The 18,285-nt window shown below is 38.5% G+C and overlaps 1 protein-coding gene across 9 annotated transcripts; it reads left to right on the forward strand.

Moving 5' to 3' along the window:
• The first annotated feature begins 175 nt into the window (after nucleotides 1–175).
• Nucleotides 176–18,259, forward strand: brdt (bromodomain, testis-specific). Of its 9 annotated transcripts, none has more exons than XM_069150932.1 (20): nucleotides 176–249; nucleotides 4,789–5,058; nucleotides 5,258–5,395; nucleotides 5,687–5,822; nucleotides 7,153–7,274; nucleotides 7,746–8,093; nucleotides 8,187–8,315; nucleotides 9,337–9,537; nucleotides 9,626–9,804; nucleotides 9,941–10,221; nucleotides 10,352–10,465; nucleotides 10,585–10,707; nucleotides 12,529–12,584; nucleotides 12,677–12,857; nucleotides 13,513–13,583; nucleotides 14,774–14,837; nucleotides 14,930–15,027; nucleotides 15,385–15,578; nucleotides 17,027–17,246; nucleotides 17,345–18,259. In XM_069150932.1, exons 2-20 carry the CDS (start codon nucleotides 4,867–4,869, stop codon nucleotides 17,408–17,410), a joined length of 2,913 nt encoding a protein of 970 aa, XP_069007033.1. In that variant the 5' UTR covers nucleotides 176–249; nucleotides 4,789–4,866; the 3' UTR covers nucleotides 17,411–18,259. The 9 variants fall into 9 exon arrangements, 8 of the variants coding, with proteins under 8 accessions (XP_069007033.1, XP_069007032.1, XP_069007031.1 ...); XR_011178308.1 differs by having other exon boundaries at nucleotides 203–595; nucleotides 15,385–15,595; XM_069150931.1 differs by having other exon boundaries at nucleotides 203–659.
• The last annotated feature ends 26 nt before the right edge of the window (nucleotides 18,260–18,285 follow it).

Here is an 18,285-nt window from a genome sequence, read left to right on the forward strand (position 1 = left end):
CATCTTGGTCACATGTTTTGTCTGCTTATATTTTCCATCTTAACAAACATTCTTGGTGGAGACAAGTTGGTTGCTTGCTTTTTTTTTTTTTTCCTGTCCAATGAAACCGTATTTTCCTGCTTCTGACTGTGCACGTGAAATCACCGCTCCGCCCAGCCTCCAGTTTTCCGTCCCACAGACACATTAGCAGTCTACTTGCATGATAACTGCACCAGCCTCTTTTGCTGGCAAAAAAAACAAAACAATCGAGTGAGTGACATTATTAGTAAGAGGTTTTTACATTCATTAGTGTGTATTTGAGTCATCAAGTGAGAATTGCTCCTGTGACAGCGAGTTGCCATTTTGTGAGGAAACATGCTAAACATAAATCTTTACGTACTGCTTAAAAACCCAGTTAGCCGTAGATTTTTCTGAAGACTGTCATTTTCATTTGACTTATTGTTGCATGAAAGCAAATGTTTGGAGCGCAGAGGGAAACACGTGTAGGACGTGTTTCGACCAATCAGTCCGCGGCCTCGATCAAAGGGTATAAATGTGCGGTGGTTGCCGTGGAGACGTCTGCCACCGAAGAGTTGAACGCAGGATATCTCGTAAGGTAATATTTAGCACGGTAATGATGAAGCCAATGCCATGTTTGACAAACGTCATCTTCTTTTAAGGTAACTCGGTGTGTGTTTGTGTAAATGAGTCGACCATTTGCGAACCGCTTCGTTTCAACAGCAAACTTCCGATAACGCCGGCTAGACGTTGGTCGGTTAGCTGTGCTCGATGATTTGCGTGAAGCGACTCGCGTATTAGAAATCGATACTCAAAGACGTGTAAGTTTTGTGCTGTGACTGATCAAATTAACGCGCACAAAGGGGGGAAGAGGGGATTTAAAACGAGTTGTGGCAGTGCGGTTTAGCCAGTTAGCTTAGTGAGCATGCAGGCTACAGTTCTGGGGGAACGTTAGCATTATGCTGAATTGTTACCTACTGGTACTCGTAAAAAGCTACAGCCGAGGTTACCTTGGCGCTATTTACATAATTCATTGAGCGACAGTGAAGCTGTTTAAATCCCAAACCTCCTGTTATTCATAATACAGTCGTGCTAATAGCAGCGTGGGAGTTAGCTTAACGTTAGCTGCCATACTTGCCGGTGGGCGTGACGGAGGCGTCACGTGGTGCTCTGACGTCAGTCAACAACACAGCGAGCCGCCATCCCCGCTTTTTAACGTGTTGATTACCTGGTGAAACGTTAAAAGGTGACGCATTAATGGGTGACACGAAGAGAGTCGTCAGATAATGGTATCAGAAATGAACGTTTTGTGGTTGTTTGTTTTTCTTTGAAGAAATGCCTGTTTAAAAATCAAACCATCAAAGCAGGGAAAATTAAGTTCAGGTTCAACTGGCATGCAACGTTACCAGGCACTGACATGATTTCACTGAAATTTCTTCAGGATAGACGTGACACTCAACCAGTCACACAATGTCAGGGAACGGTGAGTTTGCCGTAATGGCTATCTGATCCCATCTTGGGATTTGAAGGTGTAATCTCAGACTATTTGGGTTTGTGTTGACGTAGAACACCAGTTTGTGTCAGCAGTTTATGCTCGTGATAACAAACATCAACATTTAAACCACAACTTTAATGTTTTGTTTTTGTGTTAAATAGTCAACAGAAGTAGATTGTGGTTTTAAATTGTCCATGACTAAGTATCAATTCAGTGGAGTGGTTGTCTCCTGGTACACTTCAAGACAGATGCCACAAAAATGTTCATAAGTTTGCAATGAATATCAGACTTGCGTTTTTCATTTACCTTTCTCCAATCTTTAAAATCACTGATCTGATATGACTGTCGTATACTTTGTGATTTTCTTTAAATAAAATTGCTTTGTCATGACCAAAAAAATGTAAACGGAGATATGTTCCATTTTCCAAAATCTAATAAAACTCTTGTGTAAAACAAATATTTTGTGGCATCCATCTTGATGTGTACTTAGCGTGGTGACCTTGTTCCATCAGGCTGTCTTTCTTTGGGTTGCCTGAGCAGTCAAAATGTATTTTTGCAAATACAATCTAATTACGGTTGAGAAAGTGTATTTATTTATATACACGTGTGTGTGTGTGTGTGTGTGTGTATATATATATATATATGTATGTGTGTGTGTGTGTGTATAAAATATTCTTTGATTTAAAGTGGAGTTGAACACTGTATAGGTGTTTGTCAGACAGAGAACAACTGGTGATCTCCTACGCATGCCATGCTTTTACAGACTGGCCGGAGGGATAGATTTGACAAACTATGTTTGTCTGATACTTCTTAAGGCCTACAACACAACATTATTTGCAACTTATTTATCATTTAGTCTGTGCCTTTTACAGTTATTACCCCACATTTTTGACAAATAGCTTTCCTGACTGATGGTCTGTCAGTTCACTTTTTATTTCACTTTTATTTCTGTAGTCTGTAAGAGTCTGATTTTGGTTCAAACTGGTTCTAGCGCTGCACGATTTTATAAAAAAACAAAAACGATCTCGATTTGTACATATGCAATCTCGTTTCTAAATAATAATTCTGCTGCATTTTTATCAGGGACATCAACTGCATCAAAACAAGTGCTTCTACATTCTTTCTCAACAAATGACAGTGCTATGTTAAATGACAAAATGCAGAGCAGCAGAAATCATCAGTAAGGGAAAAAAAACATTTGAGACGTGCTGCGGAAAAGAGAAAACATTGGAAAATATTTGTGTTAGTCAAAGAAGACAAGTGAGTGAAGTTGATTGTTTTTATGTTACGTGTCAGATTCATAAAAACAAATTCAAAGTTGATGTGCTGATGCTATATCAGGCACAATGATATTTTTGTTGCATTTCCTTCTGTAATCAGTAGAATAAACATTTAAATTGTAATAAAATCGAGAGAGAATTGATCTCTCAATTCAAAGCAAGAAAATTGTGCTTATCTTAGAATCGTGCAGCCCCAGTTGTTTCTTGTAAATGCATTATGATTTTCCTGTAGAATGATTTTTTTTTTGTGTGCAAAAAACATCTAAATGTAACTTTAAATCACACTCGTATGTTTCGTGTTAGTTATGGAATGCTTTTGTTAATACCCATAATAACATTAATACTATATGTGCTCTATATTTCTAAAAAAAAAATACTTACTACCCAAACTTCAGGGACTTAATGCAACAGTCTCCTGTGTCTTTCTATCACAATGACCTCATGATGAGTTTTTCATTCTGTTGCAAGTGTGGGTCAAATACTTCGTCAAAGTCACCAGACATTCACACCAATATGTCCAACAGAATGACAAAAATGAGATGCGCTGGACTTCACTGGATCTATTCATGTGTGGAAATACTGTTTTCATTTGTCATTTAAGAAAAAAATAAAATGCGAAAAGGATAAACAGAACTTGCAATGTAAATTATTGGGTTGGGATGACTGGATGGAAGAATGGCAACTCTGTTTCCAATGACCCAGCTTACATGGATACCTCATGGCCTATACTGGTTTTATGTAATGCAGCAGTGTTTTGAATGCATAGTTTGTAAGGAATGACATTTCATTTGTTACTGTTTTTGTACTTAACCCTTTAAAAGACAGCAAGTTGTTTGGAAATATGAATCTCTCATTGTACACTTTTGCTGAGGTGCTGAGTACATTGGTGCAATTTCTGAGATCCCATAGGTGGCGGTATTACCTCTGTGTAGTAGGACAGAGCCTCTCTTGACCATCCACGAAAAGAGTTGATATCCATTTAACACACATTGTCAATGGTTTAACACAGATAGCGGTTAAAAACTAGACACAATTAAGGCCTTTCCCACAACACATTTTTTTTTAGATTTAATTGGATCATTGTCATTACTGCAAGTGAGTGGAGGTGGAGGTGGTTACTGTTTGCATATCCGTAGACCCACATTTATAAAATGAAGGCAGAGGTTTAGAGTTTCATCTAAGTAACTTTAAGTTATTAAGGTTTTGTTTTTTTGCCTTCTAAACATGTCATTTTGATGAACAAAGATGCCACTAGTTGTTCTGGCCCAGTTATAAAAGGCCTTACAACAGGTTATGTGCAGAGGTGATCACAACTCACCTGCAAGGTCATATTTAATATAAACCTGAAGAGGGTCAAACTATATCCTTCCCTGTGCTGCGAAATGGTTTCCATTCAGTGCAATCGACAAAGAGTCTCTCACATAACTATTGTTTAAATGATAAAGCAGGTGTTATTTTTGTTATTGTCAACAGACCCTGTGAAAAGACCAGAAGTAAAATACCATCTGACTCGCCTATTGGTACTTAACCATTAGGCCTCTTCTGAAAATCTGTAAAAGAAATGTGTCGTTTTTAAGTTGTCAGTAAATTTACCTTAAGTGGTTGTGTGTTAATTTTAAATTTTTAAATTTTGGAAACTTTATTTGAACAGGAGTAAATGGTGCATTTGTTGAGGACTAGCATTATCTGTGGATCAGTACATATTTTGGGCTAATCAGTGAATACTTTTTGATAGGATAAGAGTTTTGGTCTTTGAGGTTTTTTTTTTTTTTTTTTTTTTCAGAATAAGAATATAATTTCTGACTTATCCTGTAAAACTTTACATTGTCAGTGCATGTTATGTTTATGGTAAAATTTTGCAGCAGCAATATCAATACCAGTGCAGTCATGCTAAACATAAATGATATCTTGTATTTGTAAGGATGTAAAACAGGCAAAACAGCTTTCACCATTGTTTATTCAAAATGTCAACATGTTTACCGAAGCACTGGAAACCACTCTTCATTCCTCATTTAGGAAACCGTGTGATGAGCTCCAAGTTGCAACAAAGCCTACCTCTGGAAGTCTCACCCTTCACGGCCTTTGGACAAGACAATGTCCAATGTGAAAGTCTGTCCCACTGTGGGTGGAAATCCCCCTCCACCGGAGGTCATAAATCCCAAGAAACCTGGACGTGTAACCAATCAGCTGCAGTATCTGGAGAAGGTGGTGATTAAAGCTTTGTGGAGGCATCAATATTCGTGGCCTTTTCGCCAGCCAGTTGATGCTGTGGCATTGTGTCTCCCAGTAAGTAACAAAATTGTAATTGTAACATCGCAGCTGGACTCTAATGCTAAAAACTCATGAGGCATCTCAACAGCAAAGCATTTTACATTGAACTTAAAATCAAATGCATCCAACGCACTTTGTTTGGGTGAATTGGTTTCTGTTGTGCAATTTGTGAAGGAACGACTTGTATTTATTCCAGTGTGTCTTGTTTTTTCAGGATTATTATGCAATTATTACAAATCCTATGGATCTGACCACTATTAAGAAGCGTCTTCAGAATAGATATTACTGGCAAGCCCTTGATTGTGTACAAGACATCAACTCTATGTTTGAGAACTGCTATGTGTACAATAAGGTAAGGCAATATGATTTATTGTGCTGTACAACACCAAAATGTACATACAACTGTAAAGTGCATTTCAAACCACCCACACAGGAATAAACTGTGAGGAAGTATTGTAATGCAAAAGTAGTTTGGTAAACTGACATCATGTACAGTAAGTATGGACATTTACATTCACACACACACACACACACACACACACACACACACACCCCAGAATGGTAGATCGTTTTGGGTGCTAAAGAATCTTGTATCTCTGGTGTAAACTGAATGCTCTTAAAAGTATTCATTTTCTTTCCACAGCCTGGAGATGACATTGTTTTTATGGCACAGACCTTGGAAAAACTTTTTTTGCAGAAACTGTCCCAAATGCCAAAGGAAGAGTGGGTTACAACAATCACGACAGAGGAACCAGTGAAAGGGATACAGTTAAATGCAGGTATGTTGCACAATAGTCCCTTTCGATGTAGTGAATTATCTATATTAATTTTTTGAAGTTCAGTAACCTTTTTTTTTTTTTTACAAATTAACTATATTTAAAAAAAAATTGCAAATCACAACCCCATTTCCCAAAAGTTTGGACGCATTGTAAAATGCAAATGAAACCAGAATGTGATGATTTGCAAATCATGTAAAATAATGTAATTGACAATACAACAAAGACAACATATCAACTGTTGAAACTGAGAAATCTTATCGTTATATGAAAAATATACACTAATTTTAAGTCACATGTTTAAAAAAAAGTTGGGACAGGTGCATGTTTACTACTGTGTTGCATTACCAGTTACTTTAACAACCCGTTTGGGAGCGGAGGAGATAAATTGCTGGACTTTTGGTTGCTTTTCACACGGAGGGTGCAGCGTCCATTATGTCCAAAAATAATTTAAAAAATGATTCGTCAGATCACTGGACAGTTTTCCACTTTGCTTTAGTCCATCTTAAATGTCCTTGGGTCCAGAGAGGGTGGTGGTGTTTCTGAATCAGGTTTCTTCTTGGCATGGTAGAATTTAACCTGCATTTGTGGATGCAATGACAAATTATGTTTAATGACATTGGTTTTTGAAAGTGTTTCTCAGCCCATGCAAATATTTCCACTACAGAATTGGGTCTGTGCCACCTGAGGGCCATAAGGTCATGGCCAGACAATATTGTTTTTCTGCCTTGTCCCTGGAATACAGAGATTTCTCAAGATTCTCAGACTTTAATGAAATTTTGTACCGTAGATGATGAAATCCCCAAATTGTTTGCAATTGTACGTTGATTAACACTATTCTTAACTGTTGTAGTATTTGCCTACACAGTCTTTCATTGAGTGGTGAACCCTTCCCCCATCTTCACTGCTGAGAGAGACTGCCTCTCTGGAATGCTCTACACCCAATCATGTTACTGACCTGTTGCCAATTATTGTAATTAGTTGTGAGATGTTCAACCAGGTGTTTATTTCAGCATTACACAATTTTCCAATCGTCGTGCTCCCTGTCCCAACTTTTTTAAACCATTTTGCTGCCATCAAATTCAAAATGAGCATGTATTTTTTATAATGCAATACAATTTCTCAGTTTCAACAATTGATATGTTTTCTCTGTTCTAGTTCCTTTTAGATATGTGTTCACATGATTACAAATCATCACATTCTGTTTTTACTCACATTTTACACAGCATCCCCACTTTTTCTGGAATCAGGGTTGTCTTCGCACTAATTTATCCAACATTTAAAATGGTACCGAGGTCTTCTGCATGTATTCACTTTCCCTCCTGTGCTGCAGGTGCATTAATGCAGAGGTCCCTTATGTCAGAAGTTGTTCTCCAACAGACAGTGACAGTCATTCCTCCTGATGTGCCTCAGTTCAACGCACCTATACAGCTCTCTGAACAATCGGATGCAGCGGTAAGCATTTAAATGGTTTATAAGCAGCCTGTGTACATGATGAGGATTAATGATGAAATCAAACATACAGAAAAGAGGTTGGCTGTTTGTCCAGGTTGTTGCTTGGCCTATTATTTCAGTAAGAAAATGACTTGACTATATTATTTGTTTTAAATGTGTTTGGTCATGAATGATTATGTTGAATGAAAAGGTAAAAGAAGTGGGCAAAAAGTCAGGTGCTGTAGTAGTAGCTCATCTGGTGGTGTCATCAATCAGTGCCTTCATATCATGCTACAAAAAATGCTTCGTCATGATAGACAGACTTTTTTAGTTGCGCAAAATTAAAGTGATTCTGTCTAAGAAATTGAAATCCTTTATTGCAATGCCAAATCATAATAGCGACTCCCTAGCCTATGTCTGTACCCAAATTTTAAAAGTCATATTGCAAAACAAATCGTTAATTCTGTGTCCCACTGCTTTCCACATGTTCAGATTAAAAAGGGATTTAAAAGGAAAGCAGACCCGACAATCTCCTCCACCTCAGCAATCCCCAGCAGTGAGGTATCCCCTGCTGAGGAGCATTCAGCACCTCCGTTGTTCTCCCGGAGAGGCAGTGCAAGGCCCATCAAACCTCCTAATAAAGAATTGCCTGTCTTTGAGGAAAAGAAGGTTCGACTGTCTGAGCAGCTCGGGTTCTGCAACAATATCCTGAAGGAGATGCTCTCGAAGAGGCACTCCACGTGTGCATGGCCCTTTTATACACCAGTTGATGCGGCCGCTTTGGGATTGCGCGACTACCATGAAATCATTAAACAGCCTATGGACTTGAGCACCATCAGGGTAACATGTTTGAGTTGATGCTGATTAATCAGAGCAGAAACATTATTTCTAATGTAAGATCAGCTTTCCTGACACAATTTATTTTTTCCTCAGAAAAAAATGGATCAGCGAGAGTATGCAAATGCAAAGGGCTTTGCCGCTGATGTCCGACTTATGTTTTCCAACTGTTACAAATACAATCCACCTTCACATGAAGTGGTCTACATGGCAAGAAAACTTCAGGTATAGTTTTAGTTATTCATTGTTATGTCAGGTCAGTATGGCACTACCTAAAGGTGCAATGTGTAGGTTTTTAGCGAACAAAGTTATGTTCATATTCCATGTTTTTAACATAATGCATTGTGCTTACAGTTAAGGCCCAGTTAACATGGTAAATGTTTTTTTTTTGTTGTTTTTTTTTAAACAGAATTTGCCGACATTGTTTCCATCTATGTTTGCTTGTTTGAAAACTACTTCTTCCATTCCTTTGTCTTGGAACACAACAGTCAATACCTATTATTAGTACAAAAATGTGAAACCATCTCCAGGACAGTATCGTCATCACCCACATGCACAAGATGCTTACGAAAATAGGGTTTAAAAGCTTTGCTCCACGGCGCTGCTAGTGCTCTAAAACTTCACATTGTACCTTAGGTTATGTTAATTAGCTGGAGTGATGTAATAGAACTGCAATTCTCTCACTATTGCTGTTGAAAACTGTATGCACCTCTGTATGAGCAGCTGTAGCATTAACGGAGAGTTCCGTTGTGATATTTGTATTCATACTACAGTATGAGGATTTGAATTGTGATTTCCTTTGTCAGGTAGTGTTAGATAGGAAGGTCAGACTCTGTATCACCAGCATGAGCACAATATAGAAGTTTAAATGTGTATAGGTGTGGAGCACATGGAAAATGTTGCCTAAATAGTGATACTTCTTTTGAGAAAAGTCTATGTTCCCTTTCTATACATTCTATGATTATGGATATAAATAAGTGAATGTGATGACTGCTGTTTATTTGTTTGATTGATCACAGTTCAATAGTGATAGTTTACAATGTTTAAATTAGTTTTTTTTTATGGCGGACATATCTGAAAACACAAGGTTATGACAAACAAATGGATTGAGCTTTACATAACAATTACTAATAAACAGGCTCCTGTTCTGATTATATAGACTAACCAAAGCCATTTCTAAAATGAAGTATTAGAATTAACATTTGAATTGCTAATAATACTACAAAAACGTTTGTGTTTGTATCAGCAGGAAGTTTTTGAGGCCCGTTATCTGAAGGTTCCCCAAGAACCAGAGGACTGTTCCACATCCCATCAGGTAATTGACAAGGGAAAAGGAAAAAGAGTTGGAAGTTTGTCAACCTCAGCAAGTTCTGAAAGCGAAAGCTCCTCAGAGGCTGAGAGTGCACCAGAAGAGATGGCCATGCAGCTAGCCTGTCTAGGGAAACGGGTTGGTATTATACATGACAATGACAATGCAAGATATTTGCGAGAATTTAATTGGTTCAATGCATTTTACTTGATTGTCTTATTAATAGCTGGCTTTTCAGTTACAAGCTGTCAGTGATCAGCTGAAGAGAATTACCGAAGAGCCCCGGATAAAGTCAAAGAAGAAAGAGAAGTTGAAAAAGGAAAAAAGACCAAGAGAAAAGGAGTACAAATCCTTCAAATACAAGCCTATTGTCGAAAAGATTGTAAACAGCAAGAGCGCTTCTCTGTAAGTGAGCCCCAGTTTATTGTTTAATATGTCATATCATTTATACATGGAACAAGTTGTAATGTTGAACTGTGTGTGCTACAATCTGTGCTAAGCATAATATTAGATGTTTGATATGTATGTCTCTGTATGGCAGTGGAGATGATAATCCCAGAGTACCCGTAAAATGTGAGGAAGACGCATCATCAATACCAATGACTTACCAGGAGAAGAAGCAGTTAAAATCGGACGTCGACAAGCTGCCTGGTGAGAAACTAGGCAAGTTGGTGAGCATCATTAACACCAGGGAGTCTTGCCTGCGAGATTGTCCGCTGGAGGAGATTGAAGTTGACATTGAAATGCTCCAGCCTTCCACACTGAGAGCCCTGCAGAGGTTTGTTGCAGAGTGTCTGCGGAAATGCAACAAGAACATAAGCAGTAAGTACAGCTCAGTCAGCTTTATTCTGTCAGCAAATGCAGCTTTTAAAAAAAAAAAAATTAGATCAGCTAAAATATAAGCTTCTCTTTACAATGAGAGAGCACATTTCTTATATTGTGTATTCCTCAGGGAAAAAAACGACAAAGCCCACAGGAGCATTGCAGGCTGGGAAATTCAAGGATGGATGGAAAACTCAGGTTGTCAGCAAAGAGCAGCACTTAATTAGGAAAAAAAAGCCAATAGGTAAGAACTGAATTTCATTAACAGTGTAATTGTCTCTTATGCCTCCACATGCAAGGCACTGCTGGTAAAAAAAAAAAAAATGACACCATTTTCTTTTTTTTGTGTATTAATGGCTGTAGTTGTGGCCTCTCCTGGCCTCAGCGAAAGTAGCAGCAGCAGCAGCAGCAGCTCATCATCCAGCTCTGGCAGCAGCAGTGTTAGTAGTCATTCTAGCACTTGTGATAACAGTGACTCTGAATCAGGTTAGCTGCTCTCCTCAGCCTCCTCTCCCTCACCTTTTTGTTACCTTTGGCTTTTTTCCCCCTTTGGTGCCTTTTGGCTGCATTGCACACACTGGTTGGTTTTTCTTGGTTGCTCTCTAAACAGTAAATTGTTTTCTATTTTCACATATTCATGAGGTGTTTGCTCTTTGTTTTTATTTCACACTCTTCTGTCTACATGGATGAGGTGTGTGCCAATGACATCTTGAACTACTGCAGTAGAATCTGAGTGGTTGTTTTATTGTATTGGGCATTTAAGTATTCCTGAAGTGCACAACAGTGGTGGCACACTACTGTACAGTCAAAGCCAAAGTTCCCTGCCCTCTCTGGTTTAAAGTTTGTTGCACATCTGGCTTTACTCAGCATCACTGATGGTTGTGGTTTGGTGTGGTTGGATGCATGCTCTCTCTGACAACAGTGCATCTCTGCCATCATGAGAAAAAAATCATAACTCGTTAACAGATTCTTTACTTTTCACAAGAAACTTTTCTGTTTATACCAACATATCACTTAATCGTACTTTTCTCATTATATCATGACAAATTGGTAGGATGTTAAAACAAGAAACTTTCCTAAAATAAAAAATAAATGTGATCAAAAGATAGTCTATATTGACAAAAAAATGTCCAACCCCATTTCCAAAATATTTGGGACACTGTAAAATGTAAATAAAAACCGAATGCTACGATGTGCAAATCCCATAAACCCATATTTAATTGCAAATAGACCAAAGATAACATATCAAATGTTGAAATGGAGAAATTCAGTAACATGATTGAGTATAAAAAGAACATTCCAGAGAGGGAAAATGTGTTAGCAGTGAAGATGATGAGAGGTTCACCACTCTGTGGATAGAGTTGTGTGGGAAAATAGTGCAACAATGTAAGAATAATGTTCCTCAATGTAAAAATTTTAAAGAATTTGGGGATTTCATCATCTACGATATCATTAAAAGATTCAGAGAATCTGGAGAAATCTCTGTACGCAAGGGATAAGGATGAAAATCAATATTGGATGGCTGTGATCTTTGGGTCTTCTGTGGGCAACGAATTAAAAACGGACATGATTTTGTCATGGAAAACATAGGCCGGGGTAAGAAACACTTCTGAAAAACATTTTCTATGAACACAGTTCATTGCTGCATCCACAAATTGGTTAAAACTCTACCATGCAAAGAAGAAACCATAAATAAACATGATCCAGCAACACTGCCGCCTTCTCTGGGCCCGGAGCTCATTTAAAATGGACTGAGGCGAAGTGGAAAACTGTCCTGTGGTCTGACAAATACAAATTTGAGATTCTTTTTGGAAATCATGGACACTGCATCTTCCAGGCTAAAGAGGAGAGGGACCACGCAGCTTGTTATCAGCGCTCCGTTAAAATGCAAGCATCTGTGATGGTACAGGGGTGATTAGCACATGGTATGGCTAGCTTGCACATCGGGGAAGGAACCATGAATGATAATTATAATGATTATTTTATAGAAAATGTAATAATCCAGAAGTCTAGGGGAAAAATCTGAATTAAACATGCATTGGTGCTTTATTGGCTTATTTACCTGTTTGGACATTCTTATGTTGCCTTATTGGAACTTCTGTAAAAAACCTGTTCATTAAAAATTGCATGGTTCCTCTTTTTTAAGGGATGCTGCAATGCATAGGATGTTTCTGTCACGTATCTCTACATTACTGAAGAGAAACTTTGTGAAATGTTTTATTTTGGATGTAAACAGTTTTCAGGATAGAAGGTGTTATGGTTCACTCCAGTAGTGCTCTGTAAGTTATTCATGTTCATGTTTTTCAGGGCCAAAAATAAAGAAGAAGAAATCTAAAGACTCTGGCAAGAAGATTAACAAAATGGTAAGTCCATTCATTATTTGATTTCTGTAATCAAGAAATCCTTGTAAGTTACCTGGCTAACGTAAAAAATAACAATATAAATTCTCCTCAAGTCAAAGGTGACACATGCTACCCACAGCAAGCAGATATTGAAGATAAAAGATTTGACAAAAGCCTCAGGCAAGACTTGTCAGCCTCTACCTCCTGGCCAGCCCTTGGAAGAGCAAAGTAAAGTCTACCCAACACGCTGTAATAACGACCAGACCTGTGATGAGACAACTTTACCACCTCCAGGTAATGCTTATATCTGTCTTTGTTGTCTCGCATCCGCAAATGAATTGAGATCTGTCCAAAAAAAAAGCCTATTAATTTCACAAACAGCAATTTACAGGAACTGGAAATTGGAGGTCAGTAAGTCTTGGCAGCCCAGTGCTTCAACTTGATAACAGCTCAAATGTATGTTTTTCCGTATGATGCTAAAGTGAAAACCTTTGAAACAGTTTTAATGGAAGCTTATGTTTTTATTTTCCTTGTAATTCTCTGCATTATTTTCTCTTCTCTTCTGACCTTACCTAACCAGTAGCCTTTGAGACCCAGTTCCAGAACAGCAGCAACGCTTCCCAAAAATGTTAACAAATGCTTACAGATCAGATTTGTTTTGCCCCTTTGGCAAATATCTCTCCACAACTTTCCAAACTCCTCAGCACACACACCACAAATTGTGCAAAATGGACATTTCTTTACCACCACCTGTTAGCCTAATAGGACTGACAAAGAAGTTCAAGTCAATTACGACCCATTGCGCCTATCTTGTGCTTCTTTGTCTTGACTTTTGTTGGTTTTGCTCTACAGTAATTCTTGTACGTTTATATAATTGCATGGACGCTCCTAACATGTCATATAGTGGCGAGCTGTTGAAGATCAATTTCTCCCTTTTACTTTTTGACAGATTTGTCTGCCCTTTTGTCCCCCATGGTATCTCCTGGAGGTTTGCTGGACTGGTCTGCCACCAGATTTGAGGTACTCCCCATAAATGTCAGCTTGTTACAAAGAAAGCTGTTTTATCACACACTTGAGAATCTTATTCTGAAATGTGTACTAGCACTAAGTTTTAAATTAAACAGTAGATTTATCAGTGAAGGTTCTAAAGAATATGTAAGTAATGCCTCATTGCTGAACTGCTGTATCATTTTGCAATCTGATTAACCTAAAAGAAAAGAGAACACATTCACATGTACATTCTATCACACTTTAGGTCGAGCTACATTTACAGAGGAGGCTCAATTTTGCTCGGGTGTGCCAAAGATATGAATACTGAGTGGCCGGAGGTCAAAACCGGAGAGTGATTTATCTTCTAATAAGCTGGCTGCAGTATTTGAGAGAGTGGGAAATGAAAGGCCAGCAGGTTCTCTTCTTTATAACTACGAGACAAAGCCTCCACTCACCAAGCTTACTTTAATCTGTAACTGACTTTGCAAGTCACTAACATCCTTCAGCTAGCGACTAGCATTATTAGGTTAGTCATGAACATCACTAGGCTAATTATTTGCATTCCCAATAAACATTCAGGAACATTGAAATTTACACGAAACACTTTATATTTACATGTTTCTTAGTAATGCAAATACCTAGCTGCCAGTAACTAGCATAGGTCTCTCATTTATCACCTCTGGCCCATCAGAAAGCTAAACAAGTCTCTGGCAACGACAGACATAGGATCCTCCGACCTCTCAGTAGTCTTTTTTTTTGGCAGACCCCTGTGACTATACTCTAACAGCAACAAAAATGCCTGCATAAGGCACAACATAATTAAGTTGCGTTAAAGACAACTTCAACTCTTTGACAAATTTTTGTAAATGGTCTCAATCAGAACTGTTCTGGTTCATTTACCCGGTTGCTTAAGTAGCATAACGGAACCAAAATGAATGCCTGAACGTATTCATTGCCCAAATGCCAACTAACAGCATAAAATTAGAACATGACTTGTCAGTTTAGTTATGTTTTCATTTTACAGTTGTTTCCTTTTTGTTAAATACCTTTCTCATATTTATAGTCAAGGTTCATCAGAACTGAGAGAATCCAAAATCAACCTGACCAATAGTAGCAGTTCCCAATACAATATTATACTACACCATAAAATGATATACAAGTGTCAGGATATGATAAGAATTAATAACCTCAAGATTTTCAAACTAAACTTCACCTTTCAGCAGGGCCCAGCGCTGTCCCCTCTCAGAGCAAGTCCTCTGCAGTCCAAAGAGGAGACGGTGTCCAGTAAGTCAATTAAAAACATGTACTTTGACATCACCACTTCAAAATCTACGAATCATTTTACAAAACACTTATTTTCAAACTGATTTTTCCAGATTTCAGATATCCTGAGGATTGTTCTGACAGTCAGGTGTCCTGCTCCAATACTACAATTAAATCTGCTGAAGAGGAAAAAACCCAAATTTCTAAAAAGGTTGGAGTTGTTTAACTGAATTACTATTTTAGAAAAGTGACTGGATTTCCATTTGATTTCCATCCTGACATGATAAGGGTGCAAAGGATGAAATGCACCAACAATAAATAATTTTGAACTGAGGACTAAGATTATGTCAGTTTCTGTTAAATTTGTTGTCACTTTCTTGCCAGACCTTGCCTGAAATATATATAATTATATATATTATATTCATTTATATATATTTCTACCCTGTAGTGGCCAGAAGTCATTTATTGCAGCTTTAAAATGAATTGTGGTTGGTGCAAACGAACACTGCCTACTTTTAAAATGGATTTTAAAAGATTGCAGATAAATAATGTGATTTGGTTCACTTAGGACGTTGTGCTGAAAAATGCTGAGTCTTGGGCGAGACTGGTGAGACAGTCAGTCACCCCAGCTGCAATCAAGTCTTCGAAAGAGAGCTTCCAGCACTTCCGTAAGGTTGCCATAGAAAAGGAAGAACGTGAAAAAGCACTGAAGAAGAAACCAGTGGATGAGAACAAGGAGAGAGAGGCTCCTGAAAAGAGCAGGTGTTCACACAGAAACAGTAAATGCACTAAATGTGTTTCTGAATATACATTGATTTACTTAAATATGAGAAAAATGATGGCAACTTCAGAGTTCGCAAGATGCACACTGAAAATTACAAGTTTTGTCCGAGATTTGGATCAATTGGCAAAAAGGCAGGCCTGATTGGTTCTATTCGGCCTTTTGCAGGAAAGTGATCATTTTAATAACGGGGCTCACCTCCCCGTGTACACATCTTCCACCAAAAGAAGTTACCCCTGACACTGTTTTGCAAGAGCACCATCAATGCACCCACAGCGGTGTACTATGAAGCGAGATTTGTTGGTCGGCGAAGTATGTTGAGACTAAAGCCAGGGTAATCAGTGTCACGAAGGTGACTCTTTTAACCTGGGTATATCACCGTGGTAACTTTGCTGCAAACTTAACCCTGTTAAGGTTATGTTTGAGATATTGGAACAAAACGTACAAAAGTACCGCCTACTATCCAAAGTTCTCTCGGAAAAAATGTTGAAGATCAGGTGGAGCTCGATGCACGGAGTGAAACGGTCCTCTGTGGAGTGAGACGGTCCTCTGTAGAGGGGGAGTGAGACGGTCCTGTGTGGAGTGAGACGGTCCTGTGTAGAGGGGGAGTGAGACGGTCCTCTGTAGAGGGGGAGTGAGACGGTCCTCTGTGAAGTGGGAGTGAGATGGTCCTCTGTAGAGGGGGAGTGAGACGGTCCTCTGTGAAGTGGGAGTGAGATGGTCCTCTGCAGAGTAAGACGGTCCTCTGTTGAGTGAAATGGTCCTCTTAGGGCTGAGACGGTCCTCTGTGGAGTGAGATAGTCCTTTATGAAGTGGAAGTGAGACCGTCTCCTTTGGAGTGGGAGTGAGATAGTGTTCTGTGGCGTGAGACCGTCCTCTCTCCCCAGCACTTTTTATGAGATATAGATTCTATTTCATTGTGGTTTTTTTTTTACTGACATCATCCGACAACAGAGAAAAACTGAAACATAAAAGCATTGCACTTGTTGTACTTTTCAGAAATGACAGTAAACCTAACAACCGCTTTTAATTGTTTTTATATTTTGTCTCTTATTTGCTCCCCAGAGTCAAACTGTCATACATGTCATGAGAACAGATATAAGAATACATTTATTTAATGATATACAAATGTAATTATTGTCAGCTCAGACAAAGAAAGCCTGGGTATGTTGAACTTGCTTCGTAGTACACCCCTCTGGACTTAACACGATTGTTATTAGTTCAGATAAATCCAAACAAACCAGAGCATTTTTTTCCCCTCTTATAGCGGAATGATCTTTGGGTGCAGCCAGACCATTCTCTAGTACAGTGGAGATTTATCTGGTTATATGAGGCTGCTGTTACGGCAAAATAGTAATCTCTTTCTTGAAGCCCAGTTGTTCATTTAAAGAGAGCAACCTCCAAATAACAACAACAATTCTCCCTCTAGCCTGCCGGGCCCATGTAAAGCAGAACAAAATCAGCAGCCTGTTCAAGAGGATCCTGATTTGTCAGAGAGCATTTGCACGGAGACGGCCTCGGATGCTCCCAAACACACGGAGCAGCAAAAGTCTCCCGAGGAAACTCAACCTGTAACCACACAGTCGTCTGTGGATAGGCAAAGAGAGATGGCCCGCAAAAAAGAGCAAGAACGTCGCAGGCGAGAGGCTGTGAGTACCTAGTGAGACATTATTATGATTTGTTCAGATATTGGCGTAAATGCTATTTTAGAGGCTGTTTTGTCTTCTTTTTTTTCCTCTTTATGTAGATGTCTGGCATTGACATGACTATGCAGCGGGACATCATGACTACATTTGAGCTTACCCTGGACTAAGAGTCGCCTGAGGTTTCCCTCAAAAGTGACTTCTGTTTGACGTTGCGGTGAACAACCTGAGCTGTTGGCTCTCTCCTGGGCACAAAAGTCAACCTTCTGTATGTTCTTGAGACTTAAAACTAAAGTGAATGTTGAATTGTGGAGAAAAAACAATGAATAAAACACAAAATGGTTCGAACCTTTAATTAGCATTTGATGAATGTCTGCAGTAATGCACTTTTGAAGTTGGCATGATTGGGGTGAAGCACTGTCATAAAAACAAACTTGAATCTAATCATTTCTGCATGTTTTTTTCTGTACTTGTCACATTTGGGTGAAATGGTGATGTATGACGAGCTAATTAATGCATCCATCTACTGCAGTTACATTACCGCCTGGTTGTGTTGTTTTCTGAAATGTGCAATGTTCAGTTCCTTGAGTTTAAGTTATCTCATTCAGTGAATCCTTACCACCATAGTTTAGTTAATCCTAACTCAGAAATAGGCTACACTACATGTAGAGAGAACACGGGTTTATATGTCAAAGTTACACGTGTGCATCTTTTTGTTTTTTCTTTGGAAAACATTCTTGCATAAAAGAAATGTAATATTTTGAACAAAGATGCAAGTTTTTTTTCCAGTGTGGGATTGACTTCGTCTCAGCTCCTTATTTGCTTGACTACTTGAAAATACTGGACCTTTGTTAACTGTACATGCACTGCACTTTGTTGTTCATACAGTTCTGGCTGTTCCAAAGTTGTGTTTGGGCATTATCAGCGTATTCTGTATGTTACAGTTTGAATATGTTAAAATGAAAATGAATGTTTTTCTTTTTTCTTTTCTTTTTTTTACCTATAATAAACCTATTTTCACCAAAGGATCTGCATCACTTTGTCA

This window comes from Embiotoca jacksoni, unplaced genomic scaffold (assembly GCF_022577435.1).
Source record: "Embiotoca jacksoni isolate LCO1_2020_lvr unplaced genomic scaffold, fEmbJac1.0.p SCAF_16, whole genome shotgun sequence".
Classification (NCBI taxonomy): domain Eukaryota; kingdom Metazoa; phylum Chordata; class Actinopteri; family Embiotocidae; genus Embiotoca; species Embiotoca jacksoni.